Below are 26,675 nucleotides of genomic sequence, written 5' to 3'. Positions count from 1 at the left end.
CAGTGCAGACCAAGATCAGCCTGCACATCCGTGCAGTCTGATCATGATCTGCACTTTTTGCCATTCAGTCAGTATAGTTTTGGTAAGCACCCCTTTTAACAGTTAACGGTATAGCCCAAATTGAAAGATGGGCGAGTTTATTATAGAAATTTAGCAGGGTAAGGGTTAAAATTGAGAGCCTGCAGACAGAAACACGATGTGCAACTTGATTTGCTATACTATAATTAGTAACCGCAATGTCTTTTCACGTGACCAATGAATATGTTATTTATATTTCTTATTTATTTCAGTGACAGCTAAAGCTCTGTTTTCAGTTATTGTCATTGCCAGTTGTTTTGTGAAAGGTATTTATTATCATACTGTTCAGAAAAATATGATTTCAGCTATGATTTCGTTGAACCTTCAGAAAAAAATTAAGTTTTTGTTTTTGTTGCCTTTATGCTAACGTCGCACCGATACCTTTTAGATCACATGGCGACTTTCTAGCTTTGATGGTTGAGGAAGACCGGCGTCTCAATACAAGTTTACAGTTCACTCTTCCATTTATTTGCAAGAGTGACAAGATTTGATCCTGCTGTTTATAGTCCGGTATAAAATATTAGATGTGCGTAAAATCTTAAAACAAAAGATTAAATATATGATCATCCATATTGAGATGTATTTCTAATGGAAAGTTAACAAATGCATACAATTATTATACTTAGTCCAAAAAGACAGTTGTAAAGGGCCTGAAAACATGTTTATTGCTGGTAGAAGATGAAAATACATTAATCATATTTCACCAGCGAACACGAGGGTCTACATTTCCATAAATGGCAGATATCGTAAGTGAAAGTGACATTGATCTTCGAGTGCTGAACAATTGTAACTTACATGAAATAATGATGGTGAAATAAAGACAAATAATGATGATAAAATAAGAACAAATAATGATGATAACGGTAGGATACACCCATGAAGATCTGACTGATTTGCAACAAGCCTCTATTTGTTATTTCAGCTATACATGGGCTTTACTGCTTGCAGTGTGACGATGTTCCCAGTGCTCGAGATTGCCATACAATCAAAAAATGTGCAGCTGCTGAGGTACACTCACTTAAAATATGCTCATTAAAGTAGCATATTACTGCCACTGTTCAAGTATATATCACGATAATTTTCTAAACTTTCACAGAATGTGCAATTTTTCCCCTGAAAATATTACAAGAAATAATATTTTCTAGAAAAAATATATCGCAAACTTTCGTTTAAAGGTCCATTACTAAGGGAAAGTGAGTTGGCAATTTTTTTCATAGCCAGTGCATAGACTTCTGCAAGACACTAAATAATGAAGATTGGCAGGTCAAAATTTACAGAAGGTCTTTGGAACTCAAAGAAATGTATGTGTATTATGTTGAAATTTCAATGAATCGACAGAATGATCCCCCAGGTCTTTTTAACTTTCTTCATACTCATAGAAAAATAATTGTACATATACTGCGATTTATTTCGAATTTCTACATACCAACTTTCATTTTCCAATAAAATGAAATAGTTTCTGTGCTTTTTAAAAGAAATTAAAATGTTCACTTTCCTTAGTATTGGACCTTTAAGGCATTAATGCTAAAACCTGCCACGATATGTCTAGATATTTATCACGATAGTGTTCTAAATTTCCCAGCAAAACTGTACATGTTTCTGACAGCTGTCGCCATCAGTTATATTTTCTAGATTGCCTTTTAATTTCCAGAAAACTTCAGGCTATTGAGATAAACATTTCAAAAACATTAACCTTTACCATGCTAAATTTCTTGAATGGACTGGTCCATATTCAGTTTTGGCAGTGCCACTTATTATTCAAAGGTATGTTCACTGAAAATTTGTTGACTGAATAGCGAACAGTACAGAACATGATCAGCCTGCACGGACGTGCAAACTGATCTTGTACTGCACTGGCCGCAAAGGCAGAATCACTGGTCAATCATTCAGTTTGAATTATTCAAATGGGTGTTCACTGAAAATTTGTTGACTGAATAGCGAACAGTGCAGACCATGATCAGCCTGCACGGACGTACAAACTGATCTTGTTCTGCACTGGCCGCAAAGGCAGAATCACTTGCCGCTAGCACGCTAAAGGTTAAAAAAAGCGAAGGTGTAAGATTTATCAATAAGTAAACAGGCTTGCCTTTATTCGTTTAATCACATTTTTTGTTTTACCTAGAGATGACATATATCTTTTGTTTCTTTTTTCTAGTTTATCATAGATTTATCGACATATACACACTGAGCAGCTAGCTTTCTTTATTATATATGAAATTGACAAATTTCCAAAGGTTGCTGCACACACAATGACCCTTTTAAAAGTTTTGTATCTTACATTTTCTTGAATAACGTTGTTAGTGTTTAATAACAAACAAACGAAAAGAAGAAGCCATGTTTCATTCAAGAAAATATATTTAGTGAAGCCAATACATTTGTACAATCAGCTCAAAATTTAGACCTCAAAATGTAGTGTTAGTGCCAGGCTTAGCATTCTGTCAAAATGCTATAATACGATTATTTCATGGCAACTGTCAGGCATAGACTTGTCATATAATTAAGAAGGATATTGGTTGGCATTAATTCTCCTATATTGACTGTATAAACGCATTGTATGTAAACTATGAAACCAATGTTAAACCTAACCCTTTAGTCAGTGTATTATATACTCAATACGTACATACATCCAATATGTGCAAAATAATTGCTGGCGGTAAGATAGTGCAATGTGCTCTACAAAGCTAAAGAAGTAACATCGCCTTTAGTGTACAGCTATTTGGCAATTCAGTGCCTGTAAAGCTATTGCAACATAAACTGTTCATGTAACGTTTTCTGCACCAAGTCACCCTTCACACAATGGACAAATATGTTAACAAACAGTTCAAAGACATTAGACTGTTTTCTGTTTGCAAAGTATGCTGTAATTTTTTCTTCATGATGACACAACATAAAATGTAAATTTTAGTGAAAAAAAACTATTCCGTAAGCTGTATACTTATACTTATCAGGGTTAATATTATATATGTCTTGATTAATTATAGGTGTGCTATTCAACACAAATTGTATCAACTAGCGGACACGTATACAGGAGAATGGGCTGCCGAGATAAAATGGTTTGTAGTTTTGCTACTATGCAATTTCATTTTGTTCTTGTTCTTCTGGTTTTATATTGTTTCGGACAAGTAGGATGGGAACTATTGCTTAGGTGTCGTACTTGCACTCTTTTTAGATCGGGAAAATGAAAAATAACTTAACATGGAAAGGCAATGCATTCTTCTACTACCCGATTCGTTTTCATATTAAAATGACTAAAATCGTTTGTTATAATGCAGAAAATCTCGTAATCCCGTAAAAATGTACATAAAAAATCTTGATAATGTGTAAGAATCGAAACCATATATCTCAAACAGTGGTTTAATCTAGAGTAAAATTATTGTTGTTAATATGTTCCCTCGTGATTTAATTCCCTCGCGACTAAATCCAAATAATAATTTCACTCAACGACAAGTAACTGTTTAGGATATATTAATTTTCAAAATGAAATTTAAAGCCAAAGGAAGAATATCGCGACAAGCATGCTTACTTTTAACAGTTTCATCTTTATGAGTGTCATCAAAAGGTATTAGCTGTTTGAAAAGTAGCGCGAGAAGTAGCCTGGAAAAGGAATAACATGGTCTATAAAAATAAATATTTCGCTAAAACAAAGCATGCAGAAATATCAAAATGCATGCAAAAATGTCAATATTATAATGTAAAACCTGTAGGAATAAGAATAAAACTGATATGCCAGAAACAATGCCTGGAGGGACAACTGGATGTCTACTTCCTCTACCTTCAAAATCTGAAAATAAATAATTTTAAACACACCAAAAACATAAGCAGCGTTCGAAATATTAGATACACTGGATAACATAAAAGACATTTGCGTAAAACTTAAAGTTTGGACATTTGTTTGATTTTTCAGACTTGAGAAATGGTAAGGGAATTTCTGTAAATGTAATAATCGTTTTCTGACCAGAAATTGGAAATATAAGCCATGCCCATTTCTTAACTAAACTGCAATTCAATTGCAAGGATTGTCTTCGTATCAACAGAAATAAATGAAAAACTCTACCTACCATTTTACAACGGGTTAAATTCCAGCGGGTTTTTCCTGTACACCGACCTTCAAGATGGCCGGTTATCCAGTGCGTACATTAACTGTTTTGAAGAAATAGAAAATGGTATTGTATAAGACACAATATGTCTGACTTATCAGAAAATAAATTTTTTTCAACAACTATTTCTACGGATTTATTAAGCAATGGAGTGTTTGTGGTTACAGTTCGACATTTAATTCCGCTTTAAGCTGTTTTGTTCGATTCATTCAATATTTCATTTACATGAATCTCAACACGTGCCCAGACAGAGACGCATCTTGACATTCAATTTCTATCGACTGTGACTCACTGCAGACCTGGAGCGCCTGTATAAATTACAGACTCCAGTATATACCGGATTCAGGCAATATGAATGAAAATTATCTTTAATGTATATAATTTATAATCATGGTAATACTAACCCTAACGTTTAGTCAGTATATTATACACTTAATGCGTCCGGAAATGCAATACTTTGCGTATTTTTGCCGTGCGCTCCTATTGATAGTCATTTTCGGATATGCACAGAAGACCGCTCCAGGTCTGCAATGAGCAGCATCGATTTCTATCATATTTTCAGCAATGCACGAGTGGGATTGTGGGTAAGAGATCAAGTAGAATAGAAGCTGGTGATCTTCCAGTGTGTGATGGATGCTGTGATTCGTTGTTCTGTCAGTCAAACCTTTGTCAAGACCAAGGTAGCTCATACTGGAAAAATCAATCATGTATCCTGCAAAAGAATCTAAAGTTTTTATGCCCGTGTAATGTTATCGTATATTGATGTAAACATGAAAACGGCCTGAATCGAATATTCAAGCGTATTAAAAGTATGAAAGACATACATGTAATTATAAAACCTTCCATTTAGACAACACCACTATTGAGTTTGAAGGGTAATAGCTATGGATTATAACATAAGCTGGTATTTGTTACTGCTTACATTGACTAGTATGTACATCTGTATTTATGCAATTAAGCTTAATGAATAAAACTTGGCTAAAGCGGGACTCAACCCACATTTGATCAAATGATCTCTTTTTGTATATTAATATACGTTACTTTTCAGCTAATTTTCAGAAATGTAATTTCGATGTTCTTGTATACTTTAAGCGCAGTAAGTTGTCCGATGATATCCGAAATGCTTTTTCTCATATGAAACGGAAGAGTGAGAAGATTTTATCATGCTGTTTGTAGTCCGATATAAAATATTTGATGTGCGTAAATACTTAAAATAAAAGATAAAATATATGATCATCCATATTGAGTTGTATTTTAAGGAAATCTATCAAATGCATACAATTATTATACTTCATGCAGCAAAGACAATTGTAAAGGGCCTGACAACATGCCTATTTCTTGTAGAAGATGAAAACATATTAATAATATTTCACCAGCGAACACGTGGGGTTACATTTTCATAAACGGCACATATCGTAAGTGAAAGTGATTTTGATCTTCGAGAGCTGAACAATTGTAACTAACATGAAATAATGATCGTGAAATAAAGACAAATCATGATGATGAAATAAAGACAAATAATGATGATGAAGTAAAGACAAATAATGATAAATAATGATGATGAAATAAAGACAAATAATGATGGTGAAATAAAGACAAATGATGAATAAAATAAAGACAAATAATGATGATAACGGTACAAAATGTAGGAAACACCCACGAAGATATGACTGATTTCAACAAGCCTCTATTTGTTATTTCAGCTATACATGGGCTTTACTGCTTGCAGTGTGACGATGTTCCCAGTGCTCGAGATTGCAATACAATCAAAAAATGTGCAGCTACTGAGGTACACTCACTTAAAATCTGCTCATTAAATTAGCATATTTCTGCCACTGTTCAACTAAGTAGATATCTAGATAATTTTCTAAACTTCCTCAGAATGTGCATTTTTTCCCCCTGAAAATATAACATGATATAAAAAGAAATAATATTTTCTGGGAAAAAAATAGCGCGAAATTTCGTTTAACGCCTAAGTGCTAAAATCAGCCACGAATTAGCTAGATAGTTATCACGATAATGTTCTAAATCTTCCAGCAAATCCGTACATTTTTCCGACAGCTGTCGCAATCAGTTATATTTTCTAGATTGCCTTTTGATTTCCAGAAAACTTCAGGCTATTGAGATAAACATTTCAAAAATATTAACCTTTATCATTCTAAATTTCTAAACTGGACTGGTCCATCATTCAGTTTGGGCAGTACCACTTATCATTCAAATGGGAGTTCACTGAAAATTTGTTGACTGAATAGCGAACAGTGCAGAACATGATAAGCCTGCACGGACGTGCAAACTGATCTTGGTCTGCACTGGTCGCAAAGGCAGAATCACTTGCCGCTAGCACGCTAAAGGTTAAAATAGCGAAAGTGTAAGATTTATCAATAAGTAAACAGGCTTCCATTTATTCGTTTAATCATATTTTCTGTTTTACCTAGAGATGACATTGATCTTTTAGTGTAGTTTATCAAGGATTTATCTACATATACACACTGAATAACTGGCTTTATTTATCATATATGAAATTGACAAATTTTCAATGGCTGCTGCACACACCATGACCCTTTTTAAAAGTTTTATGTCTTATATTTTCTTAAATAACGTTGTTAGTGTTTAATAACAAACAAACGAAATGTAGAAGCCATGTTTCATTCAGGAAAAAATATTTAGTGAAGCCAATACATTGTAAAATCACCTCAAACTTTAGACCTCAAAATGTAGTGTTAGTGCCAGGCTTAGCATTCCGTCAAAATTCTATAATACGATTATTTCGTGGCAAATGTCAGGCATAGACTTGTCTTATGATTAAGAAGGATATTGGTTGGCATTAATTCTCCTACATTGAATGTAAAAACGCATTCAATGTAAACTATGAAACCAATGTTAAACCTAACCCTAACCTTTAGTCAGTGTATTATACACTCAATACGTACATACAACCGATATGTGCGATATATTGTTCGCGGTAAGATAGTGCAATGTGCTCTACAAAGCTAAAGAAGTAACATCGCCTTTAGCTATTTGGCAATTCATTTATCATCAATAAACTGTCCATGTAACGTTTTCTGTACCAAGTTACTCTTAACACAATGGACAAATGTGTTAACAAACAGTTCAAAGACATTAGACTGTTTTCTAATTGCAATGTATACTTATTTTATTCATGGTGACACAACACATAATGTAATTTTGTGTGTACAAAATCTATACTGTAGGCTGTATACTTATACTTATCATGGTAAATGTTATATATGTCTTGATTAATTATAGGTGTGCTATTCAACACAAATTGTATCAACTAGCGGACACGTATACAGGAGAATGGGCTGCCGAGATAAAATGGTTTGTAGTTTTGCTACTATGCAATTTCCTTTAGTTCTTGTTCTCCTAAGTTTTATATTGTTTCGGACAAGTAGGATGGGAACTATTGCTTAGGTATCGTACTTGCACTCTTTGACCTATCAAAGGCGTACCTGGGCATAATCATGTTCACCTCTACGTTTAATTCAGATCGGGAAAATGAAAAAGTAACTTAAAATGAAAGGCAAAGCTTTCTTCTACTACCCGATTCGTTTTCCTATTAAAATTACTAAAATACTGTTAACTAATATGTATTTAGTGAGAAATAGGCATACCTTTGTTTTATTTGCATATAACAGTAATGTATGGTAACGTAGTTCACAAAATAATGTAAAATTAAAGGGGTATCGATTTTAAGGGGATCGTTTTGAAATTTTATCAATACATATGAACGAAATAACTTCTTATTGTACCTTTTCTACGTTTCGACTCTCTTCGACACTGATCATAGTACATATCTATATACGCATTAATTTTTAAATGTTCAGCTCAAAATTGCAACGTAGTTCACAGAGATTTCTGTGACAAGACAATATAGCTAAAATAATGTTTCTATGTTTCTAAACTGCTCAAATATTTTTGCTAAGTTGCTTTTGTACATGTTACCTATACAATGACATGCAAAAACTGCATACAAATGCATCTCTCTGGCAGTGTTTGTAGACCAAAGTAAGCTACCCAGAGTTGTGACAATGTTGGACCCTAATACATACCATAATATTATAAAAGTACCATTGTCAGTGGCCAAACATTTTTTAAGCGTAGATAATGACTATAGCCTTAAATCAAAGCAAACGTGTTAAACCTTCTACTCTTTAATATGGAAGAATATGTTTGAAACGGCAGTTTTACGTAATTGTCCACTTTCAGGTTTTTTAATGACATACCATTTAACAACGGAGTTAATTTCCGAGCGGGTTATTCTTGTACAACGGCCTTCAAGTAGCCGGTTATCCAGTGCGTAGACTAATTGTTTTCAAAATATAGAAATTGGTAATGTATAAGACACAATATGTCTAACTTATAAGAAAATAAAATTTTTCAACGACTATTTCTGTGGATTTATTAAGCATTAGGAGTGTTTGTGGTTACAGTTCGACATTTAATTCCGCTTTAAGCTGTTTTGTTAGATTCATTCAGTATTTCATTTACATGAATCTCAACACGTGCCCATACAGAGACGCCTCTTGACATTCAATTTCCATTGACTGTGACTCACTGCAGACCTGGAGCGCCTGTATAAATTACAGACTCCAGTATATACCGGATTCATGGAATTTGAATGAAAAGTATCTTTAATGTATATAATTGGTAACCATGGTAATATTAACCCTAACGTTTAGTCAGTATATTATACACTTAATGCGTGCGGAAAATGCAATACTTTGCGTATTTTTGCCGTGTGCTCCAATTAATAATCATTTCCAGATATGCGCAGAAGACCGCTCCAGGTCTGCCATGAGCAGCATCGATTTCTATCATATTTCAGCAATGCACGAGTGGGATTGTGGATAAGAGATCAAGTAGAAGAGACGCTGGTGATCTTCCAGTGTGTGATGGATGCTGTGATTCGTTGTTCTGTCAGTCAAACCTTTGTCAAGACCAAGGTAGCTCATATTTGGAAAAGCAATCATGTATCCTGCAAAAGAATCTAAAGTTTTTATGCCGTGTAATGTTATCGTATATTGATGTAAACATGAAGACGGCCTGAATCTAATATTCAAGCGCATAAGTAGTATAAAAGATATACATGTAATTATGAGACCTTCCATTTAGATCACACGACTATTGAGTTTGAAGGGTAATAGCTGTGGATTATAACATAAATTGGTATTTGTTAATGCTTACACTGACTAGTCTGTACATATTTATACAATTAAGCTTAATGAAATAAAACTTGGCTAAAGCGGGACTCAATCCATATTTGATAAAATGATCGCCTTTTGTATATTAATACACGTTACTTATCAGCTAATTTTCAGAAATGTAATTTCGATGTTCTTGTATACTTTAAGCGCAGTAAGTTGTCCGATGATATCCGAAATGATTTTTCTCATGCGAAATGGAAGAGTAACACGATTTTATCCTGCTGTTTATAGTCAGGTATAAAATATTTGATGTGAATAAATTCTTAAAATAAAAGATAAAATTTAATATATGATCATCCATATTGAGATGTATTTCTAACGGAAATCTATCAAATGCCTTATTTTCTTATAATTCTTGCAGCAAGGACAATTGTAAAGGGCCTGAAAACATGCTTGTTTCTTGTAGAAAATGAAAATACATTAAAATATTTCACCAGCGAACACGTGGGTTTACATTTTCATAAACGGCACATATCGTAAGTGAAAGTCAGTTTGATCTTCCAGTGCTGAACAATTGTAACTAACATGAAACAATGATGGTGACATAAAGACAAATAATGATGATGAAATAAAGACAAATAATGATGTTGAAAAAAGACTAATAATGATGATTCAATAAAGACAAATAATGATGATGAAAGACAAATAATGATGGTGAAATATAGACAAATAATGATGATGAAATAAAGACAAATAATGATGGTGAGATAAAGACAAATAATGATGATGAAATAAAGCCAAATAATGATGGTGAAATAAAGACAAATAATGATGATGAAATAAAGACAAATAATGATGAAAACGATAGAAAACACCCATGAAGATATAACTGATTTGCAACAAGCCTCTATTTGTTATTTCAGCTATACATGTGCCTTACTGCTTGCAGTGTGACGATGTTCCCAGTGCTCGAGATTGCAATACAATCAAAAAATGTGCAGCTACTGAGGTACACTAACTTAAAATCTGCTCATTGAAGTAGCATATTTCTGCCACTGTTCAACTAAGTAGATATCAAGATAACTTTCACAGAATGTGCATTTTGTCCCCTGAAAATATTAAAAGAAACAATATTTTCTAGAAAGAGATATAGCTCAAAATTTCGTTTGACGCATTAATGTTAAATCCTGCCACGATATGGCTAGATAGTTACTTCGATAATGTTCTTAATTTTCCCGCAAATTTGTATATGTTTCTGACAGCTGTCGCCATCAGTTATATTTTCTAGATTGCCTTTTGATTTCCAGAAAACTTCAGGCTATTGAGAAAAACATTTCAAAAACATTAACCTTTACCATGCTAAATTTCTAGAATGGACTGGTCCATCATTCAGTTTGGGCAGTTCCACTTATTATTCAAAGGTGTGTTTACTGAACATTTGTTAACTGAATAGCGAACAGTGCAGACCATGATCAGCCTGCACGGACGTGCAAACTGATCTTGGTCAGCACTGGTCGCAAAGGCAGAATCACTTGCCGCTAGCAGGCTGAAGGTTAAAATAGCGAAGGCGTAAGATTTATCAATAAGTAAACAGGCTTCCCTTTATTCCTTTAATCACATTTTCTGTTCTACCTAGAGATGGCATTAATCTTATTTTCCAGTTTATCAAAGATTTACCGAATATACAGTCTGAATAGCTGGCGTTCTTTATTATATATGAAATTAACAAATTTCCAAGGGCTGCTGCACACATCATGACCCTTTTTAAAAGTGTTGTATCTTACATTTTCTTGAATAACGTTGGTAGTGTTAAATAACAAACAGACGAAGAGTAGAAGCCATGTTTCATTCAAGAAAATATATTTAGTGAAGCCAATACATTGTAAACTCAGCTCAAAATTTAGACCTCAAAATGTTGTGTTAGTGCCAGGCTTAGCATTCCGTCAAAAAGTCTATAAGACGATTATTCATGGCAAATGTCAGGCATAGACTTGTCATATGATTAAGAAGGATATATGTTGCCATTAATCCTCCCACATTGAATGTATAAACGCATTGAATGTACACTATGAAACCAATGTTAAACTTAACCCTAACCTTTAGTCAGTGTATTCAATGTGTATATACATTCAATATGTGCGAAGTAATTGCTGGCGGTATGATAGTGCAATGTGTTCTACAAAGCTAAAGATATGGTACAGCTATTTGGCAATTCAGTGCCTGTAAAGCTATTGCAACATAAACTGTTTATGTAATGTTTTCTGCACCAGGTCACTCTACACACAATGGACAAATGTGTTAACAAACAGTTCAAAGACATTAGACTGTTTTCTAATTGCAATGTATACTTATTTTTTCATGGTGACACAACATATAACGTAAATTATTGTGGAAAAAACTATTCCGTAAGCTGTATACTTATACTTATCTGGGTAAATTTTATATATGTCTTAATTTATTATAGGTGTGCTATTCAACACAAATTGTATCAACTAGCGGACACGTGTACAGGAGAATGGGCTGCCGAGATAAAACGGTCTGTATTTTTGCTACTATGCAATTTCCTTTTGTTCTTTTTCTTCTAAGTATTATATTGTTTCGGAAAAGTAGGATGGGAACTATTGCTTAGGTATCGTACATGCACTCTTTGACCTATCAAGGACGTACCTGGGCATAATCATGTTCACATCTACGTTTAATTCAGATCAGGAAAATAAAAAAGTAACTTAAAATCAAAGGCAATGTATTCTTCTACTACCCAATTTGTTTTCCTATTAAAATGACTGAACATTTTTTGTTATAATGCAGGAAATCACTCTCTGTAAGTCATAATTTGTACGTAATAGCGTCAAACGTCATAGCGGCGCGTTGGAAAAGAAACCTACACAATATAGGCAGATATCATGGTTGATGCCGTAAAGGATGTACATAACAAACCTTGATAACGTGTTAGAATCGAAATCATACATCTCAAACGGTGGTTTACTCTAGAGTAAAATTATTGTTGTTTATATGTGCACTCGTGATTTAATTCCTTTGCGACTAAACTCCAAATAATAATTTCTCTCAACGACAAACCACTGTTTAGGATGTATTATTTTTTTTAATAGAATATAAAGCCAAGAGAAGAATATGGCGACAAGCATGCTTACTTTTAACAGTTTCATCTTGATGAGTGTCGCCACATTACGCAGTACGTGAAATTTTCGCGAGCGTTTAATTTTTGCTATATCTGCGAGGCCCTACATCTCGCAAAAATTAATCCTCGCGTAATTATTCACCAAAAGTATAGTTCTAATTCAAGTAGGATACCATTTTTACAATTTCGTGTATATTCAACATACTCAAAATTTTAAATATGCGAAAGTTTGACCCAGTGAAAATATGTGCCTTTACAATATTTGACAATGATTATACTTACATGATGAAAATTATCTTAAAGGTCATTATATTTCCTTTATCTCAACATTTAGGAAACTGGAACGCTTGAAAAAACAGAAGTATAATGACTACAAGTAAGCCCCACTTTTGAAATACAGTTCAGTTGCTATTTTTTGTTAGTAATTTTATATTTTTCCATCTTATTCTGAGAATGTAGTGAGACTAGATCTAAATTTTTCCTCAGCATAATAATATTATAAGATATTTTCAACAGTTGAAGGTGGAGATGGAAAAATCTGGCTCGAGTGTAACTGTTTAGGTAGTACCGATGCTGTACCTTGCTTAAGTAATATCTTAAGATACATTAAAACGTCATCGAAATAAAAAAGAATGAATATTTTGTGAAAAGATATTTTATTGTTGCATTGAAAGTATATACGAATGTTGTATATTTCAGCGACTATTTTGTTGTCCGTATGCTATTTTGCGCTTACTTCTGTGCATGGTATGAAAAGTTGTATCACTTGTTCTGCACCAATGGTTATATTACGACAAAAATACATGTACTCATAGTTCTTTCAGACCTGCAAAGGTAATATTTAAAACCCACCTCAATCTAGTGACTTCCTTTTTCCCTCCACGAGAACTTTGTGAAAATCATGACAGGTGGACAATTTAGGACATTTCTTGAATTACATGTAATATGTTTTCGCAAGTTAATCTACAAACTTATTAAGTCAAATTCTTTTCGACATAGCTTTGAAAACATAAATAAATAACACCAGTTCGATTGCTAGGTCATGGGCATTTATACGTTTTCAAACCAAAATTTCTCTACTTACAAAATGACCTTTATACTTTTTGATTATGTTTTGTTTTAGCTTGTGTTCACTTTTTTTTACACAAGACACGCTAAAATATGGAACACTGAGTTAAGGTTACAAAATACAATCCTTAATGTTTACAAACATTATGTTTACAAAAACAAACTGTAGCTGTAGAACAAAGTATGGTATAAACGCAACTAAATACATCATGCTTCATTCTTTCAAAAAATAATTGAGCCATGCCATGTGAAAACCAACAAAGTGGGTTTGCGACCAGCATGGATCCACACCAGCCTGCGCATTCGCCCAGTCTGGTCAGGATCCATGCTGTTCGCTTTCAAAGCCTATAGCTATTAGAGAAACCGTTAGCGAACAGCATGGATCCTGACCAGACTGCGCGGATGCGCAGGCTGGTCTGGATCCATGCTGGTCGCAAATCCACTATGTTGGTTTTCTCATGGCACGGCTCAATTAGCCTTAATATATTATCTTGCCTTATTTATGTCACTGTCAGTTTGCAGCTAGCTATTTGTATTTCTCATTTTTTTCATGCAAATCATGTATAATCACCATCATGGAAATACAAAAAGTAAACGACAATAACTTTCTAAATTTATTTTGAATGGAACCTAGAAGTGTGAGTACTAACTACTTTTGCTCAGAATATTTCCTGTACAAGTATCATGCTTTCGACTGAAACTTAGATAAATAAAAATACTTTCGTAATTTTCTATACAGAGAGCACAATCATTAAAATTTGAACGACAACAAAAAAAAATGTCATGTCTCAATAACATGCATAATTTTATAAGGTACACTCGTTTATAGGTATGAGGAGGCTTCTGGCTTCTTTGGCCGAGTGGTTAAGGTCTCTAAATTCAAATCGCTTGCCTGTCATCAATGCGGGTTCGAGTCTCACTCAGGGCGTTGAATTCTTTATGTGAGGAAGCGATTCAGCTTTATTACGGAAGGCCGGTGGTTCTACCCAGGTGCCCGTCCGTGAAGAAATAATAAACGGAGGGACACCTATGGTCTTCCTCTACCAATAAAGCTAGAAAGTACTGCCCAACTTCAAAAATCGACTAGTTGAATAAAGAAATTTGGTAGGGTAAGGGATGTCACTATGTTTTATTTTCATTTGAAAGAGTGGTGTTTTATTAAGTAATTATACCTAACAGATCTCCGGAGATTTCATTTCTTTCCAAATTGAAAACCGGAAATAACCATTTAAATTAAACGTGTTTTACTCTTTTAATCAATGTTTTATGATTTTCCTTTAAAAGATCAACAGACATATGTACAGATTTGCATACCTTTATACTTATATTTTTAGCTACACACAGCTTTACGTTCCAATTTAGGTATACGTGGAGATATATACTGTCTGCAATGTTCTGATGTAGCTAGTGCACGTGATTGTTACCAGGTTAAAAAATGTGGACCACAACAGGTAATCTTGCTACTTGGAATATATGCTTCCAATTGATTAATTTGGACCAATTATATACAGTGTTAGCAAATTAATGCTTCTGACTGGCTTTTGTGAAACCTGCCTTCCTTTGGATTACAACGCATACATTTTGTAAAATTCTTTAAATAAATTTTACAAGAAAATAATCGCGCCTACAATGTACTCGAGTGAATTTAAGATGTTCATATTTTGCCTGTTTTATCATGTTTGTTATTTTCATAATTAAAACTGCGATAGTCTGTGATGTCAATAGGAAGTTAAATTCTTTTACCTGTACATACGGAGACATTGAAATAAGTTCAGGTATTCATTTCATTTTTACTGCAGGTGTGCTATTCAACCATGGTGGTTTCAGCATCCGGCCGTATTTCCAGGAAAATGGGTTGTCGAGATAGAGTAGTAGGTAGAATTTCTTTTCAAAGGAAATGGAATGTTAACTGTCACGTTAAAGCAGTTAATTTTATTTCTATATATTTTTACTTTTGTGATTAGAGATTGTTAACATTTACATGTTTTCTCAGTTTTTTTTCCTGATTATTATGAAAATCTAAATTAAATTTTCATATTAGTGAAAATAAAGGCTTTTTTTTAAAGATTCTTGTGCAGGTTATGACAAAATATTGAAAAAAAATATATTATTATTTAGCTAGAGAAAGTCTTAGATCAGAGTATCATGGCAAAACTTACCGATTATAGGTTTACATCATTGCAGCGTATGGCGAATAGCTTATTTCTTATTTAAATTTTAACTTTGACAAGGATTTCTATGGATCTTTATTACGTTGCACATAAATTTGTACGCTAAAAATAAGAAACGTGTTGGAATAGTTTGTGAACACTGGCATTATAATTCTGAATTCTAAATTCAATAATTAAAATCATGTTTGGAAACGTTAGTCTTTCAATAACTCATGTTGCAGATATATGAAAAAGGAGAAAACATGCCAGTTACAAAGGCATGATCCATATCAGGGGCCTCCGTGACCGGGTGGTTAAGGTCGCGGATTTCAAATCGCTTGCCTCTCGTCGACGTGAATTCTTCGATTGAGGACGCCTTCTAGCTGGCTTAGGAAAGGTCGGTGGTTCTACCCAGAGTCTTCTATAACTCGTACATTTTTACCCAATTGAAAAAAAGTACAGGAACTCGGTTTTATAATTCTAACATTTTCTTCGTATTAAAAAAATAGCAATGCAGCAAAACAATTGTGGGGAAAAGATCACCCTCCCGAAGTGTGGGGGATACTCCTATCTGTGATGAATGTTGTGACACTAACATATGCCAACCAAAGCTCTGTCAGGACAAAGGTAAAACTCAACATTTTCTTGTCTATTTCTAGCATATTTAATGATCCTTTGCAAGAACGAGCCTGTTATAGCTAAACTCGGTCTGAAAATCTTAGCATCATACTTAAGTATACTATAAACAATGTTTTGGCAAAAGGAAATATAAGTCTAATTAAGAAATGAAATATATTTTTTCGGTGTTCACGCAAAATGAGCGCCTGAATAGGATCGGCAATTCCATGAATCGCGCATGAACTCCGAAAACAAATATTCATTTCTTATATTTACATTATATTTCCTTTCCTTTCCTTTCTTTAAGCAAGGTTATATTATACACAATCAGCTTCTCGGCCATTCTGTACATCAGATGGAACAACTGCGACGTCATCTAAGGAACACTCTCCCTGACTAAACGCGGACGTTGTCAAGACAGTAGTCCGTTACTAAGCAACGTTGTCTTAACTTTGGCGCCTTTCCGTTTGCTGTTTTTATAAATGACCGTCATAATTTTCAGCTGAAGAATAGGGCGAATGTGAATACGAGTATGTATCGAGGAATACTGTCCCTGATCATTTTTAATGCTAAAATTTTGTTAGTATTAAACATATTACACACGTTTCTGTCGGTGATTTTACAGGACATCGAGTTATTTGTTACGTTTTGTAAAGTCAAACCGACATAATTATAGGTCATATGGAGACTTTCTAGCTGCTGATGGTGAAGAAAGACACATGGAGCCTGTTCGTGCATCATTTCGCCACAAGCAGGTGCCGGGGTAGAACCACCGAACTTCCGTGAGACAGCTGGATGGCTTCCTCACATGAAGAATTAAACCTCCCGAGCGAGGCTGGAACCCACATCGGTGAGGGGCAAGTAATTTGAAGTCAGTGTCATTTACCAGTCGGCCACGGAGACCTCAAGAACATTTCAAAAGAATATCACCCCTACTCCCTGATAATCAACATGATAAGAAACTTGAAGCAACCTGCGCAAGGTCTATAACTATGTTAATGTAGAGATAAATATGTATTTAATTACTGTCTTCGTTTAGATTACGCTACAGACCGCGGACAAATGTGTTTCAAGTGTCATGTACGAGCGAAAAATGATCCATGTTTGCAAATTACTGAGTGTGCTAGGGACGAGGTATGTTCTCATTCTTGAACATTGTAAGCAGAATCAGTCTCACGTAAAACATCTTAGTAGTTTGAACATTTGAAAATGTCAACTTCCCCATCACTAAACTTTGCTGAAGGGAAGTTGTTTCTTTTTTTAGGGGAGATACAATTAGGATCTTACAGTGGCATATTTCTGCCAACCACATATCCACTTATTTATCTCTATATTAAAATCGAAATAATGTATAGCAAAAGCGTATTTACACTCAAAATGGGCTATACGTCGCCACAATAATTAACTCGGGCTACTTATCCCTGCAATTATTCCGCAGACGTATAACCTCTTTTTCGTGTATATAAAATCGTTAAATATTAATATTTGCTAATTTCTTAAATAGTTCCGATATAACACGGCCATTTTCATTTGCAATTTCAGTCTACTTCATTTATGTATAAAGTGTGTTTTTTTTTTTTTTGTTTAATTTTCAAATAGGTATGCTCTACAACGCATAAAATAATGGCATCAGGAAGTCGTGGGATACAACAAGGTTGTTTTGGCAAACACGTAAGTAAGTCGTTATAAACTGTAGATAACACATTATGAATTTTATATAATGAGTTTAATAAATTCAATGATGTAATTATATTCATTTCGTTAAGTTAGCTTACCGACGTATTTCAGACGTCAGAGCTTTATTACACTAGTGTTATACAAAAAAAGTTGGATGGCTTTGTTTTACTCCCACGACGTCAAATATGGGAGAAATAAACAAATTGTTCAGTTTTAGAAAACTGTTCTTCTTTTGTTTCTTTTTAAACAAAGGTGTTAAAAATGCATTTGTCTGTATTTGCTTTCATAGAAATGACACCCAAAAATCTAAATTTGTGGATAAAGCGGGCATTATTTTCTCCAAAATAATAATACAACTTTTGAGCTTCTGTTATTGAATTTCTAAAATGACCTCAAAGTATTTATAAACGTGACATTTCATGACTAAAAATATTGATGTCTGAATACGTTTAAAATGAAAAGAAAATCCATGGATTGTTTTTTCTAGGTTTGTGCCGTAGTGTCAACTGCCTCTAACTTTCATAGAACAAACGACACATGCTTCAAATGTTGTGATACAGACCTGTGTAATACAGACTGTGGAAACAACTCTGCCTCTTCCATACATGTAGCTGGAGCTGGAGCAACTACACAAACTTCTGCTTGTATGTTACCGTATTCCGAGTCCAGCCATTATTCTAGGTTATCCGGATAAATCTTGTTATGCCATTACTTCCGGTTTATCAAACACGCATAATTTCCTTAGTATGTAATACTTGCAAAAAAGAACGAGTATAATTTGATCTGATTCGGTTACGATAAATATTAAAGGGACACAACTTTTGTGAATTATTTCGAAATCCAGAGAAAAATGGCATTTGTTTAGTTACTGAATATGTAAACAACAAAAAAAACTGATTCAGCGAGTTCTGTACATCATCATGTGTGAGCATTATCATGTTACATGAAAAGCATTTAGAAATTAAAGCTGTCTACAGTGTTATTAATGTTGTAGCAAATAATCTAGAATAGATGATCTTTAAATATTATGCCAAATTCAGTTTTTGAAGTTAATATAATTGGAATAATCTGTTACTTTAAACTGTAGGAACTTACGGTGGTATGTTTAGGACATATGTTATTTTTTTTTAAGATTAAATTATCTCGTGCGCACGACATCTTATCTTGAGCGACCAACACCTTAACTCGTGCGCAAGACATCTTATCTCGAGCGATCAACATATTATCTCGTACGCACAACATCTTATCTCGAGCGATCAACATATTATCTTGAGCGATTAACATCTTATCTCGAGCGATCAACATCTTATCTTGAGCGATCAACATCTTATCTTGAGCGATCAACATCTTATCTCGTGCGCACGGCATCTTATCTCGAGCGATCAACATATCATCTTGAGCGATCAACATATTATCTTGAGCGATCAACATCTTATCTTGAGCAATCAACATATTATCTCGAGCGATCAACATATTATTTTGAGCGATCAACATCTTATCTCGAGCGATCAACATTTTATTTCGTGCGCACGACATCTTATCTTGAGCGATCAACATCTTATCTCGAGCGATCAACATATTATCTTGAGCGATCAACATATAATCTTGAGCGATCAACATCTTATATCGAGCGATCAATATATTATCTTGAGCGATTAACATATTATCTTGAGCGATCAATATCTTATCTTGAGCGATCAACATCTTATATCGAGCGATCAACATATTATCTTGAGCGATCAACATATTATCTTGAGCGATCAACATCTTAATTCGTGCGCACGACATCTTATCTTGAACGATCAACATCTTATCTCGAGCGATCAGCATATTATCTTGAGCGATCAACATCTTATCTCGAGCGATCAACATCTTATCTCGAGCGATCAACATATTATCTCGAGCGATCAACATCTTATCTCGAGCGATCAACATATTATCTCGAGCGATCAACATCTTATCTCGAGCGATCAACATATTATCTTGAGCGATCAACATCTTATCTTGTGCAATCAACATCTTATCTCGAGCGCACGACATCTTATTTATATATATTAAGGCCCTTTGTGTGTGCATTTAGGTCATCAGTAAAACATACGGACAAGTTGTTAATTAGGATCCCGCCTATTCCGCTGTTATCTAAACTTCCCACAAGTACATGTACAAGTTTATCACATCAGTTGGGAAAGCAATGCATATAATTGGTCATCCTATCTTCAAAATCAAATGAACATAACCAATGTGGCATACTGCATGTTAGAACAGCAACAAATTTCAGTTCGACTGATAAATTCGCGCAGAAAAGTTGCATGTATGAATTAAGGGAAAACAAGGAAAATCGTTTAATATATGGGCGAAGTATGGAAGCCCTGGAGGGACAATTGATATCCGTACTTCCCACTTCTGACTTCTAACTTTTGCACTTCTCACTTCCAACTTCTTGACTTCCTACTTCTAACTTCCGCACTTCTGACTTCTAACTTCCACACTTCTGACTACCAACTTCCTGACTTTCGACTTCTGATTTCAAATTTCCACACTTCTTACTTCCGACTTCTTGACTTCTTACTTCCTTCTTCTAACTTCCGCACTTCTGACTTCTAACTTCCGCACTTCTAACTTCCAGACTTTCGACTTCTGATTTCCAACTTCCATACTTCTTACTTCCGACTTTTTGACTTCTTACTTCCCTCTTCTAACTTCGGCACTTCTGACTTCTAACTTCCGCACTTCTGACTTCTAACTTCCTGCCTTTCGACTTCTGATTTCCAACTTCCACACTTCTTACTTCCGACTTCTTGACTTCTTACTTTCCTCTTCCAACTATCGCACTTCTGACTTCTAACTTCCACACTTCTGACTTCTAACTTCCTGACTTTCGTCTTCCAACTTCCGCACTTCTGACTGCCAACTTTCCTTTTTTGGAAGTCGGAAGTAAGAAGTGTGGAAGTTGGAAGTCGGAAGTATGAAGTCAGGAAGCTGGAAGTCAGAAGTGCGGAAGTTAGAAGTCAAAAGTGCGAATGTTAGAAGAAGGAAGGAAGAAGTCAAAAGTCAGAAGTAAGAAGTGTGGAAGTTGGAAATCAGAAGTCGAAAGTCGGAAAGTTGGAAGTCAGAAGTGCGGAAGTTAGAAGTCAGAAGTGTGGAAGTTAGAAGTAGGAAGTAGGAAGTCAAGAAGTTGGAAGTGAGAAGTGCAAAAGTTAGAAGTCAGAAGTGGGAAGTACGGAAATCAATTGTCCCTCCAGGGCTTCCATAGCGAAGCCTACATACTGTTTTTTTGTCAAGGACTTAAATTTATTTCTTTGCATCATCACTGATTTTTGCTGCCTTTTTATCAGTTTTCGTATTTAAATATCTAACCCTGAAAACATGTGAAACGGTTATAAGTATCATCTAAATAAAAACAAAAACGGTGGCAGCCGTATGTTTTTACTAATGATCTGAATTCACACAAAGGTCCTTAATAGATATTGATGAGATGACCGAGAAAAGATGTTGATCGCTCGAGATAATATGTTGATCGCTCAAGATAATATGTTGATCGCTCGAAATACGATGTTGATCGCTCAAGATAATATGTTGATCGCTCAAGATAAGATGTTGATCGCTCAAGATAAGATGTTGATCGCTCAAGATAAGATGTCATGCGCACGAGATAAGATGTTTATCGCTCAAGATAATATGTTGATCGCTCAAGATAATATGTTGATCGCTCGAGATAAGATGTTGATCGCTCAAGATAATATGTTGATGGCTCAAGATAAGATGTTGATCGCTCAAGATAAGATGTCGTGCGCACGAGATAAGATGTTGATCGCTCAAGATAATATGTTGATCGCTCAAGATAATATGTTGATCGCTCGAGATAAGATGTTGATCACTCAAGATAATGTGTTGATCGCTCAAGATAATATGTTGATCGCTCGAGAAAAGATATTGATCGCTCAAGATAAGATGTCGTGCGCACGAAATAAGATGTTGATCGCTCAAAATAATATGTTGATCGCTCAAGATAAGATGTCGTGCGCACGAGATAAGATGTTGATCGCTCAAGATAAGATGTTGATCGCTCGAGATAAGATGTTGATCGCTCAAGATAAGATGTCGTGCGCACGAAATAAGATGTTGATCGCTCAAAATAATATGTTGATCGCTCAAGATAAGATGTCGTGCGCACGAGATAAGATGTTGATCGCTCAAGATAAGATGTTGATCGCTCGAGATAAGATGTTGATCGCTCAAGATAAGATGTCGTGCGCACGAAATAAGATGTTGATCGCTCAAAATAATATGTTGATCGCTCAAGATAAGATGTCGTGCGCACGAGTTAAGATGTTTATCGCTCAAGATAATATGTTGATCGCTCAAGATAATATGCGATCAACATCTTATCTCGAGCGATCAACATATTATCTCGAGCGATCAACACCTTATCTCGAGCGATCAACATATTATCTCGAGCGATCAACATCTTATCTCGAGCGATCAATATATTATCTTGAGCGATCAACATCTTATCTTGTGCAATCAACATCTTATCTCGAGCGCACGACATCTTATTTATATATATTAAGGCCCTTTGTGTGTGCATTTAGGTCATCAGTAAAACATACGGGCAAGTTGTTAATTAGGATCCCGCCTATTCCGCTGTTATCTAAACTTCCCACAAGTACATGTACAAGTTTATCACATCAGTTGGGAAAGCAATGCATATAATTGGTCATCCTATCTTCAAAATCAAATGAACATAACCAATGTGGCATACTGCATGTTAGAACAGCAACAAATTTCAGTTCGACTGATAAATTCGCGCAGAAAAGTTGCATGTATGAATTAAGGGAAAACATGGAAAATCGTTTAATATATGGGCGAAGTATGGAAGCCCTGGAGGGACAATTGATTTCCGTACTTCCCACTTCTGACTTCTAACTTTTGCACTTCTCACTTCCAACTTCTTGACTTCCTACTTCTAACTTCCGCACTTTTGACTTCTAACTTCCACACTTCTGACTACCAACTTCCTGACTTTCGACTTCTGCTTTCAAATTTCCACACTTCTTACTTCCAACTTCTTGACTTCTTACTTCCTTCTTCTTACTTCCGCACTTCTTACTTCTAACTTCCGCACTTCTAACTTCCAGACTTTCGACTTCTTATTTCCAACTTCCATACTTCTTACTTCCGACTTTTTGACTTCTTACTTTCCTCTTCTAACTTCCGCACTTCTGACTTCTATCTTCCGCACTTCTGACTTCTAACTTCCTGCCTTTCGACTTCTGATTTCCAACTTCCACACTTCTTACTTCCGACTTCTTGACTTCTTACTTTCCTCTTCTAACTATTGCACTTCTGACTTCTAACTTCCACACTTCTGACTTCTAACTTCCTGACTTTCGTCTTCCAACTTCCGCACTTCTGACTGCCAACTTTCCTTTTTTGGAAGTCGGAAGTAAGAAGTGTGGAAGTTGGAAGTCGGAAGTATGAAGTCAGGAAGCTGGAAGTCAGAAGTGCGGAAGTTAGAAGTCAAAAGTGCGAATGTTAGAAGAAGGAAGGAAGAAGTCAAAAGTCAGAAGTAAGAAGTGTGGAAGTTGGAAATCAGAAGTCGAAAGTCGGAAAGTTGGAAGTCAGAAGTGCGGAAGTTAGAAGTCAGAAGTGTGGAAGTTAGAAGTAGGAAGTAGGAAGTCAAGAAGTTGGAAGTGAGAAGTGCAAAAGTTAGAAGTCAGAAGTGGGAAGTACGGAAATCAATTGTCCCTCCAGGGCTTCCATAGCGAAGCCTACATACTATTTTTTTTGTCAAGGACTTAAATTTATTTCTTTGCATCATCACTGATTTTTTGCTGCCTTTTTATCAGTTTCCGTATTTAAATATCTAACCCTGCAAACATGTGAAACGGTTATAAGTATAATCTAAATAAAAACAAAAACGGTGGCAGCCGTATGTTTTTACTAATGATCTGAATTCACACAAAGGTCCTTAATAGATATTGATAAGATGACCGAGAAAAGATGTTGATCGCTCGAGATAATATGTTGATCGCTCAAGATAATATGTTGATCGCTCGAAATAAGATGTTGATCGCTCAAGATAATATGTTGATCGCTCAAGATAAGATGTTGATCGCTCAAGATACGATGTCATGCGCACGAGATAAGATGTTGATCGCTCAAGATAATATGTTGATCGCTCAAGATAATATGTTGATCGCTCGAGATAAGATGTTGATCGCTCAAGATAATATGTTGATCGCTCAAGATAAGATGTTGATCGCTCAAGATAAGATGTCGTGCGCACGAGATAAGATGTTGATCGCTCAAGATAATATGTTGATCGCTGAAGATAATATGTTGATCGCTCGAGATAAGATGTTGATCACTCAAGATAATGTGTTGATCGCTCAAGATAATATGTTGATCGCTCGAGAAAAGATATTGATCGCTCAAGATAAGATGTCGTGCGCACGAAATAAGATGTTGATCGCTCAAAATAATATGTTGATCGCTCAAGATAAGATGTCGTGCGCACGAGATAAGATGTTGATCGCTCGAGATAAGATGTTGATCGCTCGAGATAAGATGTTGATCGCTCAAGATAAGATGTCGTGCGCACAAAATAAGATGTTGATCGCTCAAGATAATATTTTGATCGCTCAAGATAAGATGTCGTGCGCACGAGATAAGATGTTAATCGCTCAAGATAAGATGTTGATCGCTCAAGATAATATGTTGATCGCTCAAGATAATATGTTCATCGCTCGATATAAGATGTTGATCGCTCAAGATAAGATGTCGTGCCCACGAGATAAGATGTTGATCGCTCAAGATAAGATGTTGATCGCTCAAGATAATATGTTGATCGCTCAAGATAATATGTTGATCGCTCGAGATAAGATGTTGATCGCTCAAGATAAGATGTCGTGCGCACGAAATAAGATGTTGATCGCTCGAGATAATATGTTGATCGCTCGAGATAAGATGTTGATCGCTCAAGATAATATGTTGATCGCTCAAGATAAAATGTTGATCGCTCAAGATAATATGTTGATCGCTCGAGATAAGATGTTGATCGCTCAAGATAAGATGTCGTGCGCACGAGATAAGATGTTGATCGCTCAAGATAATTTAATCCTAAAAAAATAATTGCATGTCCTAAACATACCACCGTAGGAACTAGATGATATTTTAAAATTATTTTCAATGAATTTTTAATATTTAAACATTTCTGTAGTTGTTGCTACCCGTATGGGAACTTTGTTTGTACATTTAACAATTTTTCTCACTCCTTACTTGTTTTTATGTATTGACACATCCCGATGTTGGATACAATATTGACGAGTATTTCATTTTTCTAAAACATAGCAACGATTTCAATCGGACGTATGAACAATGAAGAAGTGTGTATCAGTTTATATAAGCTGAATATGTAAACACGAATAAATGTATGCAAAAATGAGACAATTAGCTTTGCATTGACTTTGATGCGGATCATTGTTATGCACAAAACCCTTGCAATATATCCACTACAAAATGCTTAATATAAACCTGAAAACCTACTTATGTACACTTGCAAAATGCTATCCAATTTCGAAATAAGGTGAGTGAAAATATTTGTCCTATAGATAACACTGTCCGCCGCATAGCGACCAGCACCAAGTTACAATTATTTTGGCTGTTTCTTGTCTCTAAAGTTACCCTACTGTAGCTTCACGCCAACTGACATCTGACTGTTATCAATACTTTTCACTGAATTATGTAAACATTTGGCAGGAATATAATAGCAAACACAAAGTGTTGAGTTAGAAAATATTTTTTTTTAAATATGAAATAGATGACATTTCGATTTATGTCCACACTAAACTCATAGTTTGATAATTTGACATATCTGTTTTTGATGACGTCTTTAAAAATACTAAAATAAAAAAAGCTTCAGTACTATTTTTTATATGTAGGACATTTGTATGACAACTTCCTAACTATACTTTTCCTCGCAAGTTTCATCTAAACTTTTTTCACTAGAATTTCAGTCCGATGTTTCATTAAGATCCAAAAGCGACAAGTAAGATCATCTTTGTCTCTGCAATATTAGCTAATTTTACGTAAACGATTTATCAGGTAACGTGTCAGCCTTCATCCCTTGCTGTTTATGTGTTACAACAACTGTCTCTTCTGTTTTAGCACACTGGTTTGATACAACTCCTCTTTTCACATGTCAGCCTGAATACGTTATTGTTTTAGCGTCAGATCATCCCTCCCTGTTATTTCAGCGTATTCATACAGCTTTTCAGCCCCTGTCTATTCTTTTTATGCCACAGCATCTATCTCTGCAATTTCAGTCAATTTTGTTGTGACACTCCTCAGCTTATGTGTTTGACCTCATCACCTATAGTTTGTTGTCATAAAATTATCATTTTCCTTTTCTATTTCAGCCCATTGCGTTGATAAAACCAACCAGGCGACCTGTAAGTTGGCATCGTCTATTGTCTGTCAAGACAGAATACATGCACAGAATGCGGACTGCAAGCATTACTGCGGATTTTGCTGAATACGTTTGTGACATATAAACCAAATACAAGACACTTTCAATTTACGATAAATAATTTGTTATATTTGTTTTAATTTAACTTCTATCTGATGAAGTTGTTTTACCAAATAAACAAGACGTTATCATTCATTATCGGTGAATATATTT

The 26,675-nt window shown here is 35.0% G+C and overlaps 2 protein-coding genes across 3 annotated transcripts in view; both read left to right on the top strand.

Annotated features, from left to right (window-relative positions):
• LOC123542420 (uncharacterized) overlaps positions 1-26,675 on the top strand; it is a 50,764-nt gene that overhangs the window by 2,609 nt on the left and 21,480 nt on the right. For both annotated transcript variants that reach the window (XM_053532089.1, XM_053532088.1), the window contains exons 2-10: positions 291-344; positions 1,001-1,086; positions 3,060-3,131; positions 4,738-4,855; positions 5,879-5,964; positions 7,443-7,514; positions 9,022-9,139; positions 10,264-10,349; positions 11,805-11,876. In XM_053532089.1, the coding sequence (XP_053388064.1) occupies positions 291-344; positions 1,001-1,086; positions 3,060-3,131; positions 4,738-4,855; positions 5,879-5,964; positions 7,443-7,514; positions 9,022-9,139; positions 10,264-10,349; positions 11,805-11,876 (764 nt within the window). The remainder of the gene's footprint in view (positions 1-290; positions 345-1,000; positions 1,087-3,059; positions 3,132-4,737; positions 4,856-5,878; positions 5,965-7,442; positions 7,515-9,021; positions 9,140-10,263; positions 10,350-11,804; positions 11,877-26,675) is intronic.
• On the top strand, positions 12,797-26,573 carry LOC123542423 (uncharacterized). The gene is made up of 9 exons (XM_053532096.1): positions 12,797-12,855; positions 13,179-13,226; positions 14,910-14,998; positions 15,347-15,418; positions 16,207-16,324; positions 17,355-17,449; positions 17,915-17,986; positions 18,480-18,636; positions 26,413-26,573. Exons 1-9 carry the CDS (start codon positions 12,846-12,848, stop codon positions 26,526-26,528), a joined length of 777 nt encoding a protein of 258 aa, XP_053388071.1. The 5' UTR covers positions 12,797-12,845; the 3' UTR covers positions 26,529-26,573.

The sequence above is a fragment of the Mercenaria mercenaria genome, chromosome 19, assembly GCF_021730395.1.
Source record: "Mercenaria mercenaria strain notata chromosome 19, MADL_Memer_1, whole genome shotgun sequence".
NCBI lineage: Eukaryota > Metazoa > Mollusca > Bivalvia > Venerida > Veneridae > Mercenaria > Mercenaria mercenaria.
This window is presented reverse-complemented; position numbering and strand designations above follow the sequence as displayed.

Coding starts and splice junctions, on each gene's coding strand:
- LOC123542423 (XM_053532096.1), top strand. Junction 15,419..16,206: donor TGGGTTGTCGAGATAGAGTA/GTAGGTAGAATT, acceptor TTAAAAAAATAG/CAATGCAGCAAAACAATTGT. Junction 18,637..26,412: donor AACTACACAAACTTCTGCTT/GTATGTTACCGT, acceptor TTTCTATTTCAG/CCCATTGCGTTGATAAAACC.